Source organism: Sesamum indicum, linkage group LG8 (assembly GCF_026168435.1).
Source record: "Sesamum indicum cultivar Baizhima isolate 11 linkage group LG8, ASM2616843v1, whole genome shotgun sequence".
In the NCBI taxonomy this organism is placed as follows: domain Eukaryota; kingdom Viridiplantae; phylum Streptophyta; class Magnoliopsida; order Lamiales; family Pedaliaceae; genus Sesamum; species Sesamum indicum.
In genome coordinates, this window is record NC_142664.1 from 30,808,925 (window position 1) to 30,822,994 (window position 14,070).

At 37.5% G+C, this 14,070-nt stretch overlaps 4 protein-coding genes and 1 long non-coding RNA gene across 8 annotated transcripts; 3 read left to right on the forward strand and 2 right to left on the reverse strand.

Moving 5' to 3' along the window:
- Nucleotides 1–227: 227 nt before the first annotated feature.
- Nucleotides 228–2,354, reverse strand: LOC105169659 (small ribosomal subunit protein eS25). The gene is made up of 4 exons (XM_011090125.3): nt 2,208–2,354; nt 2,041–2,115; nt 1,795–1,929; nt 228–480 (listed from the first exon to the last, which is right to left on the reverse strand). The coding sequence occupies exons 1-4, from the start codon at nt 2,208–2,210 to the stop codon at nt 367–369; spliced, it is 327 nt and encodes a 108-aa protein (XP_011088427.1). The 5' UTR covers nt 2,211–2,354; the 3' UTR covers nt 228–366.
- Nucleotides 2,355–5,024: 2,670 nt separating this feature from the next.
- Nucleotides 5,025–6,101, forward strand: LOC105169660 (uncharacterized). Its single transcript, XM_011090126.3, has one exon. The coding sequence runs from the start codon at nt 5,230–5,232 to the stop codon at nt 5,908–5,910; it is 681 nt and encodes a 226-aa protein (XP_011088428.1). The 5' UTR covers nt 5,025–5,229; the 3' UTR covers nt 5,911–6,101.
- A 1,447-nt stretch (nt 6,102–7,548) lies between these two features.
- On the forward strand, nt 7,549–9,603 carry LOC105169663 (AAA-ATPase At3g50940). Its single transcript, XM_011090129.3, has 2 exons — nt 7,549–8,867; nt 9,193–9,603. Exons 1-2 carry the CDS (start codon nt 7,797–7,799, stop codon nt 9,601–9,603), a joined length of 1,482 nt encoding a protein of 493 aa, XP_011088431.1. The 5' UTR covers nt 7,549–7,796.
- Nucleotides 9,604–10,160: 557 nt separating this feature from the next.
- On the forward strand, nt 10,161–12,428 carry LOC105169662 (AAA-ATPase At3g50940). Its single transcript, XM_011090128.3, has 2 exons — nt 10,161–11,443; nt 11,564–12,428. The coding sequence occupies exons 1-2, from the start codon at nt 10,430–10,432 to the stop codon at nt 12,236–12,238; spliced, it is 1,689 nt and encodes a 562-aa protein (XP_011088430.2). The 5' UTR covers nt 10,161–10,429; the 3' UTR covers nt 12,239–12,428.
- LOC105169661 (uncharacterized) lies at nt 11,756–13,870 on the reverse strand. Of its 4 annotated transcripts, none has more exons than XR_002287680.2 (4): nt 13,741–13,870; nt 13,552–13,625; nt 12,395–12,754; nt 11,756–11,893 (listed from the first exon to the last, which is right to left on the reverse strand). It is a non-coding gene; the product is annotated as an uncharacterized LOC105169661 (long non-coding RNA). The 4 variants fall into 4 exon arrangements; XR_016066791.1 differs by having other exon boundaries at nt 12,395–12,975; XR_016066789.1 differs by lacking the exon at nt 13,741–13,870 and having other exon boundaries at nt 13,552–13,726.
- Nucleotides 13,871–14,070: the final 200 nt, after the last annotated feature.

Sequence of the window (14,070 nt, forward strand, 5' to 3'; positions counted from 1 at the left end):
ACAACAAAAACTAACTGTATAATATTCATGTTAATCCAGTCCACAGACCAACTCTTCTTGTGGGATCATACATCAGTAACATGTTCCATCATAAAATTTAATTGTGTACCACCATCACGCCAAATTCTGTGTTGATGAACAAAATAGTTTAAATAATTTGTGGGTACAACCATATTGTGATCATGAGAAAATGCAGGCTTATAGAGTCGAATATCAATAAAAATCTGTGACAAAAAAAACCGAGCAACACTATAATAGTTGATACCTCAAGTTTAACATCTCTTGCAGCAACATTAAAGCTAAAAAATCAAAGTTCTAATCAGACAAAACCCATTTGAAGCTCTGTAATACACTAAAATGTAACACCTAGGTGTTAGTGGCCCTGGTGTATATCTGCTGGCTTGCATGAGCTGACACCATTCTGATCAAACCCCTAGCCATAAGCTCCCTAATTGCTTTCCTGGCCAGTGATCCACTGATCTGCAAATAACAAATGATTTGGATTGAATACCAGTATTCAATGAGAAATCACTTGCACAATCATCTCAATAAACAGAAGTACTGAGTAATTGAACTTTGGTAATGGGCATGGTAAGATTGGCAAGCTTATACATGTATAAATGATAGCATACAGCACGTATCCTTTCACACAGAAGAATTCCAGATACCTAACACCATAGTAGTCAATGGTGCGGAATGGAGCAAAAGGCGCAGCCCTCGCGCCATACGGCGCCCATGGCGCCGCCATAGCACGTGCCTGGGCGCCTTTTCGGAGCTGCCCAGGCGCGCGCCAGGTGCACGATGAAAGAAAAGGGCCTGGGCAGCCTGGGTATTGGCTGGGCTACCCAGCCCCATGGATTAAAAAAATTTTAAGCTAATAAACCCTAATTTCCTATATATAAAAGGAATTTCCTAAATATAAACCCTAAAAAAAATTAACTTAATAAACCCTAATTTCCTAAGTTAATTTTTGGCGTGTACAGCAGTACAAGCTCCAATTATGCTGATTGAATCTTTGAAATTGATGTGATTTTATTAATCTTTGAGTGCTTTAATTGTTCTGTTAGTGTTTTCTTTTGGGATGATTTAATTATATGAAGTTTTGTTATGTTTAATTTGTGGTTTTATATGTCTTATTTAACTCTTTATACATTAATCTAATCAAATAATACTAATTATATAAATATATAGACTATTTCTTATATTTGCGCCATCCTTTGAAAAGGCACGCGCCGTGCACCACTGACTACTATGAATAACACAGAAAACCAATAAAGAAATGGGCACAACAAAGCATAGGAAGCAGCTGTTATTTATCCACTGATTCAACCAACAAATTCTCAATTTCGAATCAAGAGACCTATCTTCTATTCAGCAAAATAAAGCACCGCTTCAAGCTAGATCACAATAGTTTCTGCTCAAACAGTAAAGTAATGATGTAGGTATTAGATAGTTGATAATTTCTCATCAGTAGGACGCATAATGTTAAGAGAAATAAACAAGTATGTTTCAGATCGTCCTTATTTTCACATTTGCATTAATTAGGTCACCTCACTATTTACTTGCACACAAAAACAAGAACATGCAAACATAAACAGCTGCACAGATAAAATAGAGAATCACACACACAAAAGAACAGGACAATGCTATCAAGTTGAGCAAACCAAACATGACGCAGCCTACGCAATCTTAATCTTAAATATAAACATACAGAAGTGATTCCAATAAGTACCTGATAGAACGAACTCAAAAGTAATAAAAGCATAAGAGTATCTGTAATAACAGCTGAATTACCCTGAGACGATCGGACAGAACGGAAGGAGTGATGAGCTTGTATTTAGGTGCCTCGGAGAGCAACTTGTCGTAGGTTGCCTTATCAAACAGCACCATGTTGTTCACCTTCTCCTTTTGCTTTCCCTTGCTCCACTTCTGCAATTATTGCATTGTGGCCACAACATCTTCACCAAATTAGATTTCTCAAGTCCACGGACACATGGAAAAAAAAACCCACAGCGACTAATAAAATATATAAACAATGACCTTCTTCTTCTGCTTGCCGCCACCGGATTTCGCCGGCTTGGATGATGGGGGAGGAGCTTTATCCTTCTTCGGTGCCTGCAAAAGGAAAATACAAAAAAAAAAAAAAAATCACAAATCGGATATCAGAGATTGCTTAGGCGAAATTCAGATTCAGAGGAAGCATGCACCATCGGAAAAGCGCGCGTAGGGTGGGAAAGAGAGCGGCGGTTGAGGGAAGAAGAGAGGTAGTGAGGAGTATGGATTGGTAACCTAGTTAGGGTTTATATTCGCTTTACATGCTACACGACGTCGTATGACTAAAGGATCTAGGGTTGAGCTTGGGCTGGGGCTGTCGGAGCAGTAGTAGGCCTTTCTTATTGGGCCTGGTCCAAGCAACATATATCTCCTACTGATGTCCAAAGTGTTCACAATCATATTCAACTCCTTGATAGGCTTTTAAAATAAAAAAAAAATAGAAATAACAGTTTCTTTGATAATATTGTTTTTATATTTTTAAATATATTCTTTAAGTTACAATTAAATAAAACAAAACTTTGATTTCAATCTATGTATATGAAGGATGATGATGATGCATACAACAAATATTTTTCATATTCAATGACTAAAGACAAACCAAAAAGTCTGTTCAATTCAACAACCTCAAATAACTCAATCTTGCGCAATGCCAAAAAATATAGAGATTTGTGATATTCCGACACCAAAACTATAATACCAAATAAATTCTTAAATATAATTACTTATTTGTTTTAATTTAATATGTACTATCATGTTTATCCTATACTTTCACCATGTTCATCACTTCCTTTACTTTTAATCATATATTAGTTTTTATTTTTAAATTGTATGTATTTGATTATATACATACTAATTTTTATTAAAAATAAATAAATAATAAGTGTGTGTTAGCAGCACTACTAATTTGATATAGAAAAAGAGATTGGTAGTGCATGTATCAATACTTCTTCTGCAGGCCCCACTAATAATGTAGAGTGTTTGAGGTGCATATGCTTATGGTTAGAAATTCACAAACACACACAAGATGCTTAATGTTTGTATACTCATTATTATTAAAAAGCTAAAAAGGAAATGAAGAGAGAGAGAGAGAGGGCATATCAAAAGTGGAATCCGACTCAAAAATCTCTGAATCCACAATGCACGTCATATAATTAGTTAGGATTTTTCATATCTATATATATATATGAATTATTAAAGAATCAAAGGTAGGGGCAGTGTAATTAACTAGGTTTTTGAGGGTGATGTTTGTGTCCTTATCTCTTGTTTAATGCGCTTTAGGAAGCATAAAAGTTGCTTTAAGATGTATAAAAGCGTTGCATTAAGTCTGGATTAGGGGCTTCGAATAGAATCATTTCCATATATACAGTGAGTGCCAATTGATGAGTTGTGATTTGGTACTGGTTTTAAAGAAGAAGAGGGTTGACTACAAATTTGTAGTATGCATTAGATAGAGTTGGAGTTGAAATGGCTTCTACTTGTCTGTCTCCCACTTGTACAAGTTCTCATATTCATATATCCAATTATGCAATTCAACAGGAATATGTTCATTTAATTGTAAGAGCAATCATTTTTCACTAACTAGCAAAATTATTAATCATATATACATGCAATGAGGAATTTGGGCAGCCTTTACCCATCAATCAAAGCTCTCCAAAATTGAACCACTGCTGCTGCACTGCTAACAACCAAAACTGCGAAGCTTTTTGGAGGGCCCCGCCTCCTTCCAAATCAATTGGTGGGTGTGCCATTTTCTTAGTTAGTAAGGAATTACAAGACAAGAATACTCATCATATGTCCCTACAACAATCATAAATCATAAATTCCACTACCTTTTAATTAATCAAACATTAATCCTCTCTTTTTATATTATTATTACAAACAAATATGACAATTCTATAAAAATGTTAAAACATAAAGATATGTGGAAAGAAAAAAGAGTGAAAGCAATAAAAGGGTGTGTTGTGTGAGGAATCCGTTGGAGTTGGAGGCAGCCATGAATATGAACAAGACAAGCCCAACCCAAACTGTCAAATCAATGCTAACCGTTTTTTTCAACCGAGAGTGGAGAGTGTGTACTTGTCAAGAAAGCGTGATTAGTTTGGTAATAAAACCCCTTAACACGTGTTTGTTTTCAACTTTATTAATCAAACTAACTTTAATACCAGCATTTAGCTACCCAAATTACACTTGACAAAAAATTGTATATAGTCAAGACATGCACTTCTTAAAATTCCAAGAGTCGAATAATTAAGTAGTATCTCGCGTGCCTATCAAATAATTCAAAATGAGAGTTCAATTATTTAAAATCCAATATAAATGTAATTATTAAGTTATTGATATAAATTTAAACTAATTATGATTCTAATTTTAAATTTACAACAAATAGTATAATAGTATATAAGGATAACTACATTCCCCTCTTATGAGATTTGGTGTAATTACACGTAAATCCTTTATAGTTTGGAAAATTACATCTAGCACCCCTTAAATTTACATGTAATTATATCAAATCTCAAGAGAGAAAAATATAATTATCCCTAGTGTATATGAGTAATAAGATGGGACAGATATGATGATTTACATGCACGCCTTGATCAGTAGATATGGATCAAATGTTGAACCGAATTTAACATTATCTATAAAAAAAATAGTTGAAATTAAGTAGGTAGAGAATTCGATTCCTTTAAGAAGCAAATATATTATATATTGCCTACTACCACTTATCCACAAAAAAAAAAAAAAGAAAAAAGAAAAAGCAAGGGCATGCATGCAGCTGCTGCAGATTTGGTTATCATATGAGTGTGCATCACCCACCCCAACAAAAGCCTCGTACACCCTAACAAATAAAAAGACCACTACTACAACTAATTCTAATTATATATAATAAAAGTAGAAAAACGAAAACGACTGCGTATCTAATAATACGTTTTCTTAATTTCTTATCAGACTACATCTATAAATAGCAGTACGTACCACTTCTCCCTCTCATCAATTCCCCAAACAATTAACTTCAAAAACAAAAACACTGATATTTTTTTCTAAACTAGCTATGATCTTCTGCTATCTGTTCAAGTTGAGGGCTCCACCCAATTTCTCTAACCACTGCTCTTTTCTGTGATCACAACCTCAAGAACAGGGCCAAGAAATCCTCTGTTAATTCTCATATATATAGAAATGGATTCATTCAAGTTTCACGACATAAAACTCGAGAAAGCAAACGCCATCTCAAGGTACCACAGGATTCAGAGAATCACGACTTTGTTTCGATTCCTGGAGCTGTTTCTCTTCCTCATCATCCTCTCCAGGTTTTCCACTCAGTTTTCTTTTCCTTTCACCACCATCTCCTGCACCCAATATTTCCGGGGAATCTCGTCAGGAACCCTCATCAGCCCGCTCTTCGTCTTCATACTCGGGAACGCCATTGTGATTCTTCTCTTGTTCATATCGGCCCAATTTCCGGGGAAAAAGGGTGATAAAACCACTGATTTTTACGATGAGTACGTGCAAAAATGTCGAGGGAATCAGCAAACGTTCATCAAAGAGGGGGAGAAAGCATCGAACGCTTACAAAAACGTGAGTGTTTGTTTTGATGAAAAGAAGATGAGCAGAAGCCAGTCCCAGAATCTTGAGAGGGCGGTGCATGGAGAGGAGCGCCGCCGCGACCTGAGGCGAAGCATGAGTGAGAATTGCCGGAAAAGTGTCCATTCTGGGAGGAAGGCGGCAGCTCCCATGTCTTCCTACGCAGAGGATCGGATGAGCAGCGAAGAGTTCCGACGGACGGTGGAGGCGTTTATCGCCCGACAGCAGAAGTTTTTGAGGGAAGAAGAAGATTTTTCGGCTGTGGTTTCGATTTGAAACCCGACAGGCTTTTGTCCTCTTCCCTTTCTCCTAGCTTGTTAAGGGGATGCTTGCTTGCTTTCTTTTTCTTGTTTTTGAGTTCCTATGAATACAGAGTTAAAAGACTGATCACTTAACAGTGGAACTGTATCTCCTGTCTAGTAAACATCCATGTATATATGGGAGCTTTGAAGTTTCTCTTACATTTATTCATCTGCCTCTATATTTTGCTAGTTTTCACAGCCCTTAACGCAAAAGTTTGCAACTAGAAAAGAGAGTAATATTGTTCTTTTGTTTGAACAACGTAAAAAATCATACTCGATCATCAATATGGTCGCCCCCTCACCAGTTGTCCTAAACCATAATCCCAGAATTTTTTCAAAGTTTCCATGCTAATGGCAATAATCTAGTGTGATAAATCACATCATAGATCAAACCTTATTTAAATAAGATTTTTTCTTACAACTAGCTATTGATTTATTCATTGAATTAGTTTAACAGGTTGATAGTCTACAATTAATCAGAAATTCAGCCAAGAAGTTCCAGATCAGGGTTAATTTTAGTTTCTTGAAAATTAGAAAAAAAATCTTATAGCAAGAGAGGAATAGTATTCTAATTCTTGTACAATAAGCATATGTTCTTAGATTTCACGTTGCCAACTAGTAGTATCTATGCACACTGCGGAAAAAATATTTTTGAAAAAAATTATTTTTGGTTTATATATATAGAGAGATAGATAGTGAGAGTGTATACCCAAATTAAGTTTGATCGAAACAAATCAATCATAGAGCAAGTGGTACACTTATCATGTGATTGATAATTTTTCATAAACTATATATATCAATGATACTGCAAGTATATTGCACTTGTCATATAATTAGTACAGGTTCCACCAACCTAATTTGGATTAGTATTTTCCTGCTTTGATGTCATGTCGCGGATCTGATTCTGATATTCTTTAAGCATAAAAAAATAAGTATAACAGAGCTATTATAAAGCAAGTAGTTTATACTGTTTGCCAAATGACTCGGCTCTTACAAGGCAGTACTAATCCTTTGAGAAAAGTTTGAAGAAAAGAAGGGGCAAATTCATTTGTAGGCCAAAAATCCTGAATTGTTCACAAAAGTTTCTTTATTCATGGGCCATGATGTTAGAGAGGATGATTCTCCTCATCTCTAACACATGGCTGCCCGCAATGCTGCAAAATCTCAAAGAGAACATCACAAACAACTTTGTCTGATTGTCTCCCACTTCTACATAATCTTTTAAGTGGGACTTCCTAGCAGTTTTTAGTGGACAGATCGATACTCTACATGTACTCGAATAGTCGATCAGCTTCTTCTCTTGTGATTACTCAGAATAGCCGAATTTGTTCAAATCTTCACAGGGAAATGGAAATTTTACCTATACAGAGCCCGGAGAAGTCGTTGAAGTTGAAGACTCAGCCACAACGAAGTTGTAGGAATTGAGTCCCATAAATTTCAGGTCATAAATCAGAATTAAATGCACAATGAAAAAGGCCAATTGTGATAATTCTAATGTTTCACTAGACCTGATCTGGACGATTTTAACTCTGTGCTTTTGTTGATTTCTACTTGAGCTTTTCCGTCAGGTCAATACAACAAGACAACAGCTATCTTAGAAAATATCGACAATTTAGGAACAGTTTTACGTTTTCAGCCGTTTGTGAATGATAACCCCGACAGGCTTGGGGACGAGCAGAAGAAAACAAAGACTCCGTCTGTTTCACAATCACCTCGGTTTCAACTGCTTCATACAAAATCATTATTTCTTACTAACTTGCAATAAATAAATAAACAGAGAGAAAAGATACAAAAGCTAGGGACAACACTTGTTCCTGCAATATAACATCATCTCTAGATCGTTTTTCTGCAAATCCAAACATGGTTTCGATTTCAAACATGTTGCCTGATCATGGGAACCTGCCATCTGCTAAAACAATTGTTTCCACAGCAGCTTCTCTAGCTGCCTCGGCTATGGTGATCCGATCGATAGCCCGAGACCTAATACCCTATGAATTCCAACAATATGTGTATTTATCAATCCATAGTTTCTTCAAGTCATTTTCATCAGAGATTACTTTGATCATTGAAGAATCGAGTGGCCTGTCAACTAATCAGATCTACAAAGCGGCTGAAATCTACCTGGGCACGAAGATTTCTCCCAATACAAACAAGTTCATGGTGACCATGCCCAAAATGGAGAGCAAGATCTCAACTTCAATGGCTAAAAATCAAGAAATCATAGATGAATTCAAGGGGGTGAGCTTCAAATGGAGGCAGATTACTAGACAGGTTGAGTCCTCACGTCCGACTTCACACCCCGGCCAATACGTCCACCAGCAGGAAGTTAGATATTTCCAGGTTCGTTTTCACAAGAAACATAAGCAAATGGTGTTTGACTCCTACTTCCCTTACGTTCTAAGGGAGTCCAAAACCATGAAAGAAGAGAAAAAGACCCTGAAAATCTACACTCTCAATAGCGAGCAGTTCCGTAGATATTCAGGGGATTATTCTTGGAACTCCATCAAGCTTGATCATCCAGCAACCTTCGATACGTTGGCCATGGACGATAAGCTCAAGAAAATGATCATGGACGATCTTGACATGTTTGTCAGGCGAAGGGATTTTTATAGAAAAGTGGGAAAGGCGTGGAAACGAGGGTACTTGTTGTACGGTCCACCTGGGACGGGGAAGTCGAGCCTGATAGCAGCTATGGCGAATTACCTTAACTTCGATGTGTATGACTTGGAGTTAACTGATATCCACACCAATTCTGACCTGAGGAAACTGTTGATTAACACAGCAAATAGGTCTATCCTAGTAGTTGAGGACATCGACTGCAGTATTGAAATAGATGATAGGAAGGCTGAGGAACGAGCACTCAAAATGCTGAAATCGAGTCAAAGCCAAATCCAGACTGTCAATATAGTTCGGAAAGACAAAGCTAACCAGGTAATCATCTGTAGGTAGGTTTGTGTGTGTATGAAATGCCACTACAAAAAATACAACAATTAACCATGGTTAAAAACAATAACTGTAGCAAAATGCTATTGACCACGACTATGTAATGCTTGTTGGCCGTGGGCTAAAAGCCATGGCAAATAACTTTTTCTTGGTAAAAAATCTATATTTTTCAATTGATTTTATTTAATCATGGTCAATAAAATTGTAGTCAATAATTATTTTTTTTCTATGTGCAGGGCTGCATGCATTAAAGCATTTAATTAAGCCAATACTGCCAACATCTGATTTCTTGATCATTTGGTTATTCGGTTAGGTAACTCTATCAGGGCTGCTGAATTTCATCGATGGTCTATGGTCTAGTTGTGGAGACGAAAGGATTATTGTCTTCACGACTAATCACAAGGACCGATTGGACCCTGCGTTGCTTCGCCCTGGACGAATGGATGTGCACATTTTCATGTCTTACTGTACGCCTACTGCATTCAAGACTCTAGCAGCTAATTACCATGGAATTACGGATCACATGCTTTTCCCGGAAATAGGCAGTTTGCTAGAGGAAACAACCGTGACCCCAGCTGAAGTTGGTGAGCAATTGCTGAGGAGTGAGAATGTTGAGGTTGCACTCGGGGGCCTGATTCAGTTTCTCTTGGAGAAAAAGAAGGAAAGTGATGAACAAAAGGCAAAAGACATGTTAGATGAAGGAGAAGAAAATGATGAAGAATGATAACAGTTAACTAACAATTGAGGGATTCAGAATTTTACTAGTTTCCAATGTATGTTTTCTTGTATTGTACTGTACTGTGCTGCACAATAACTTGTAGCGTTTGGCTGATGATACCTTGAAATTTATCCATGTTTGCACTAATTTGCGAAAGATTCTTCGACACATCAATTGATTCATCTGCCTTATGAAGTGGAAAAGCTCGAGCATCAGATGCTCTGATTCAGGTGGTGAGGACCAATCCAATGGCCATGAGTACAGCAGGTGCAGTGCACCCGGAAGTACCAAGAAACGGGTTATTTGCATAGACCTCGCCTGAGGTTCTAAGATTTGGTGTTTCGCAAGAATCTCCCTTGATGTTAGTTGACCGATAGTCAACAGTTAAATATAACCCACCAAGAAACTGTTGAAGACTTTTGGAACTGATACGTCAAAGTCAATGCATATATTATAAACAACCAACTAAGGAAGGCAGCAGGAAAAAGCAAACCCCAAGAATCAAGACTCCACCACCACTACAAGTCCAAGTCTTTGCTTTAATGTTCCAAGTCACTCTCCTATATATTCACATCTCATCGGTGCAGTTTTCTCTCTCACCCCCAAATTCCTACACAACCTCTCTCCACTTTGAAAACCTTTTTCAGTCCGTCAACCCAAAACAAATATCCTTTCAAAAATCTTCTTCAATATTGGCCTTTTTTGTGGATAATGGGAGCTGAAATCACAGCCTAGATTCTTGTCTTCACGCGCCAAAAGAAGAACCCCGTTTTCGGATTCTGTTGAATTCCAAGATTTGATTCTGCTACGACCCAAAAGAAACAACAGAACAATGTATTCAAATATTGAACTCCCGTCGACCAAGACAGTGATCTCCGCCGCCGCTTCCGTCGCGGCCACGGCCGTGCTAGTTCGGTCATTTGCCCGAGATTTCCTCCCCCATGAGCTCAGTCAATATTTCTCGATCAAGCTCCAAAACCTTTTTACTGCATTCTCTAATGAAATAACCTTGGTCATCCATGAGTTCGATGGCCTAAACAGAAACCAACTCTTTCACGCCGCAAGACTCTATGTGGCCACCATTATTACCCCCTCCACCAAGAGATTTCGGGCTTCGCTGCCCGAAAAGGAGAAGAGAATCCGTGTTTCAGTGGGAGGAAATGACGATATCACCGATAAGTTTTGTGGGTTCCAACTGAAATGGAGGATAGTTGTCAAAGAAACTCAACCCCGGTACGTTAACTACCCCGATGACTTCCAACACACTCTGACAACTGAATTTAGGTGCTTGGAGTTAACCTTCCACAAGAAACACAAAGACAAGGTTTTCAATGAGTATTTGACATATGTTATTGAAAGATCAAAAGCTGTTAAAGAGGAACAAAAGACCCTTAAATTGCACACGTTGAGAAATGATAGAATGCATGGACTACGGCGGGATCCATGGCAAGCTGTGAATCTTGATCACCCGGCAAATTTTGGGACTTTAGCAATGGATGAGGAGATCAAGAAGACGATAATAGATGATCTTGACAGGTTTTTGAAGAGGAAAGAGTTTTATAGGAAGGTGGGGAAAGCTTGGAAAAGAGGGTACTTGTTGTTTGGGCCTCCAGGGACAGGCAAATCAAGTTTGATTGCAGCCATGGCCAATTATTTGAATTTTGATGTTTATGACTTGGAACTGACTGACCTTAGGTCCAATTCCGACTTGAGGAGATTACTGATTTCTACGGCAAATAGGTCAATTCTTGTGGTGGAAGACATTGATGCATCCATTGATCTGTCTGATAGGAGGAAATCACCAAAACAATTCCCACCCATTTTCCATCAAAGCCAACGACCAAAGGCGAGTTTCCAACTTGTACAACTATTTGCACATTACTATCAAAACAGAACAGAACTATTTCTTTAGTAGTAAAGTTTCCACTATATATTGGTGAATTATAATTGGCATTGTTTATTCCAGATTACCTTGTCAGGGCTACTGAATTTCATGGATGGGTTGTGGTCAAGTTGTGGAGACGAACGGATCATTATTTTCACGACGAACCACAAAGAAAAGCTCGATCCAGCTTTGTTGCGTCCTGGCCGTATGGATGTGCACATTCACATGTCTTACTGCACCCCCTGTGGCCTCAAAATGCTGGCAACCAATTATCTTGGAATCACAAGTCACCCGCTTATATTAAAGGCTGAGGGGCTAATAGCCTCGATCAAGGTGACTCCTGCTGAAGTAGGGGAACAGCTGTTGAAGAGCGATGATCAGGAGCTTGCTCTCCAGGGCCTGATTAAGTTCCTTGAACACAAAAAGGAGACTGTAAGAGTTAGAGAAGAAAACTTAGAAATGACCAAAAGAGAAGTGACAAATGAAGAGAGAATGGAAGAAGGGTCTAAGAATTTGAAGGCTTGCAAGACCTCAGATGGGCTTAAAGAATTGATCAAGATAGCTAAAGCATCTTCTGCAAATAAGAGGGAGAAGATGCTTGAGAAGGATGAGGCTGCTAATGCCTTGAAAATCTTGATGGAATTCCTTGAAGAGGAAATTGGGACCAAAAATGTGGAAGATTCTGATCCAAGTTTAGGGGCTTCTGTAGTACCTCAGTCAGAATCTGGGAAAGAAGAGGGGATCGAGACTGAGTGAAACGGTGGGGTTTGCTTTGAAGGAGAAGTAAAGCTATCTCTAGTAGGTAACATGAAATAACACGATTGATGCAACTTATCTATTGAGGAACTTATTCTGTAATCATTTCCAGAAAATGAAATCTTTAGTTAGCCCCACTTATCCCACATTTTTTACCTTTTACCAAGAGAGTAATGAATGATCTTTTATATCTGGGTGATAGAACCACGTAGCCCTCCTGGGTTCCCGTCTTTCACAAATCTTTTCGTTTCTCCTTTCTCCATGCTGTCATTAGAACTGATACTACTCCATTTCCCAAATAAATTCCAGCAGGGTAGATGAAATGTTATCAGCTTCTGTGAGCTGACATTACTCAGCTAACAAAATTATTCAGGTACACAGTGTCAAGAAAAATATGATGCAACAGAACAAGTCTTATGAACGACAGCTACAATAATTTAAAGATCCTTGAAGAATCTAATTGGTCTTCAAATGTCTCCTCATTCTGGAGTTTGGACACCATCCATCATCTTTAGCCTGAGAAATGAGCTCGGTTTAGCAAACTCATGTTCTTCAGATTTTGAGCATGACTATAATTACAATACACACCCACTACTTGGGTGGACACATCTTGAGATTGTATTTTGAAGTCATACTCATGCAGTAAGCACCTGCATCATGAACTACCAATCCTGTCCCCCTAAAACCAGGGACCGAACCAGTAACTGATTTCAAAACCTTTGAGAGAGCAGCATCTCCTGAAATAACGTTGATCTTAAACGTACAGAAAATGTAAATTCAAGCAAAAACTTCCAGTTAATGGTGAGGCCTATGGAGCAAGATGAACTGTGAATGGGGGTATTAGGGTACCAAGAACGGATATATGGAAAACCAAAACTCCCCAGAAATTAAATAATAAGTACAGTTTGAATTAAATTCAGAAGAACATCCTGCTAAAACCTGAGTAGCTCCTGCTCTTAAATGGAGATGAGAGCAAATACTGTTTCCATTTAATCCCCAGAAAAAGAATAGAAAGGTCACTTGAGCTCAAGAGCATAAGACTAAGATTCAATCTAGTAATGAATAATGTCTGAGACTTCAATTCTGGCTAGTTACAAGTAACAGCTATAAATCACATGTACAACTGTGTGTAAGGAAAGACAGATCAACAGACAAAAAACCACACTTCAATTAACAGAATGAAATCTAACACAAAAATTTTCCCTTCACACCTTCCAATCCAATTTCACAAGTTAAGTGCACGAATAAATCTTTAAACCCTAGAAAATAATAACAAAGAACAACCACTAACTTGTGAAAAGAAAAATCGATACCTGAGGAGGCTTGATTCCTGGAAACAAGAACAGATTTCAGTTGAACTGACAAAGAGGAGTGGAAGCGAAAATGCCTACAGAACATACTTTATGCGTTAAATTGAATATTTGAACTTGGAAAAGTTTTCCAAACGTGCGGTCATTTAACTTCATTTCTTTCTGATTAAACACACAAACAAACGCACTTACTTGCATATAATAATTGGTCCATAATTCTTGGATATTGGCTCTATGAATAGAATAATAGCTTCTCCTCCATATAATTTTAATTTTTAAAATGAGAGGAAACTTCGATGCTTATATATATATATGTTTATAAAAAGCTTGCCTCAAATCTCTAAAACAAAAATTCAACTATCCTTATATAATTGTATCAATATTTTATTAAATAAAGTAATGGGGTAATAGGCTACATCAATATAATTAAAAATTATAAAATAAAATGAAATGAACACCCACAACTCAATTTCATGCAACACATTATTAGTCAATAACTTTTTCTTCCCGGGAAATAAACCG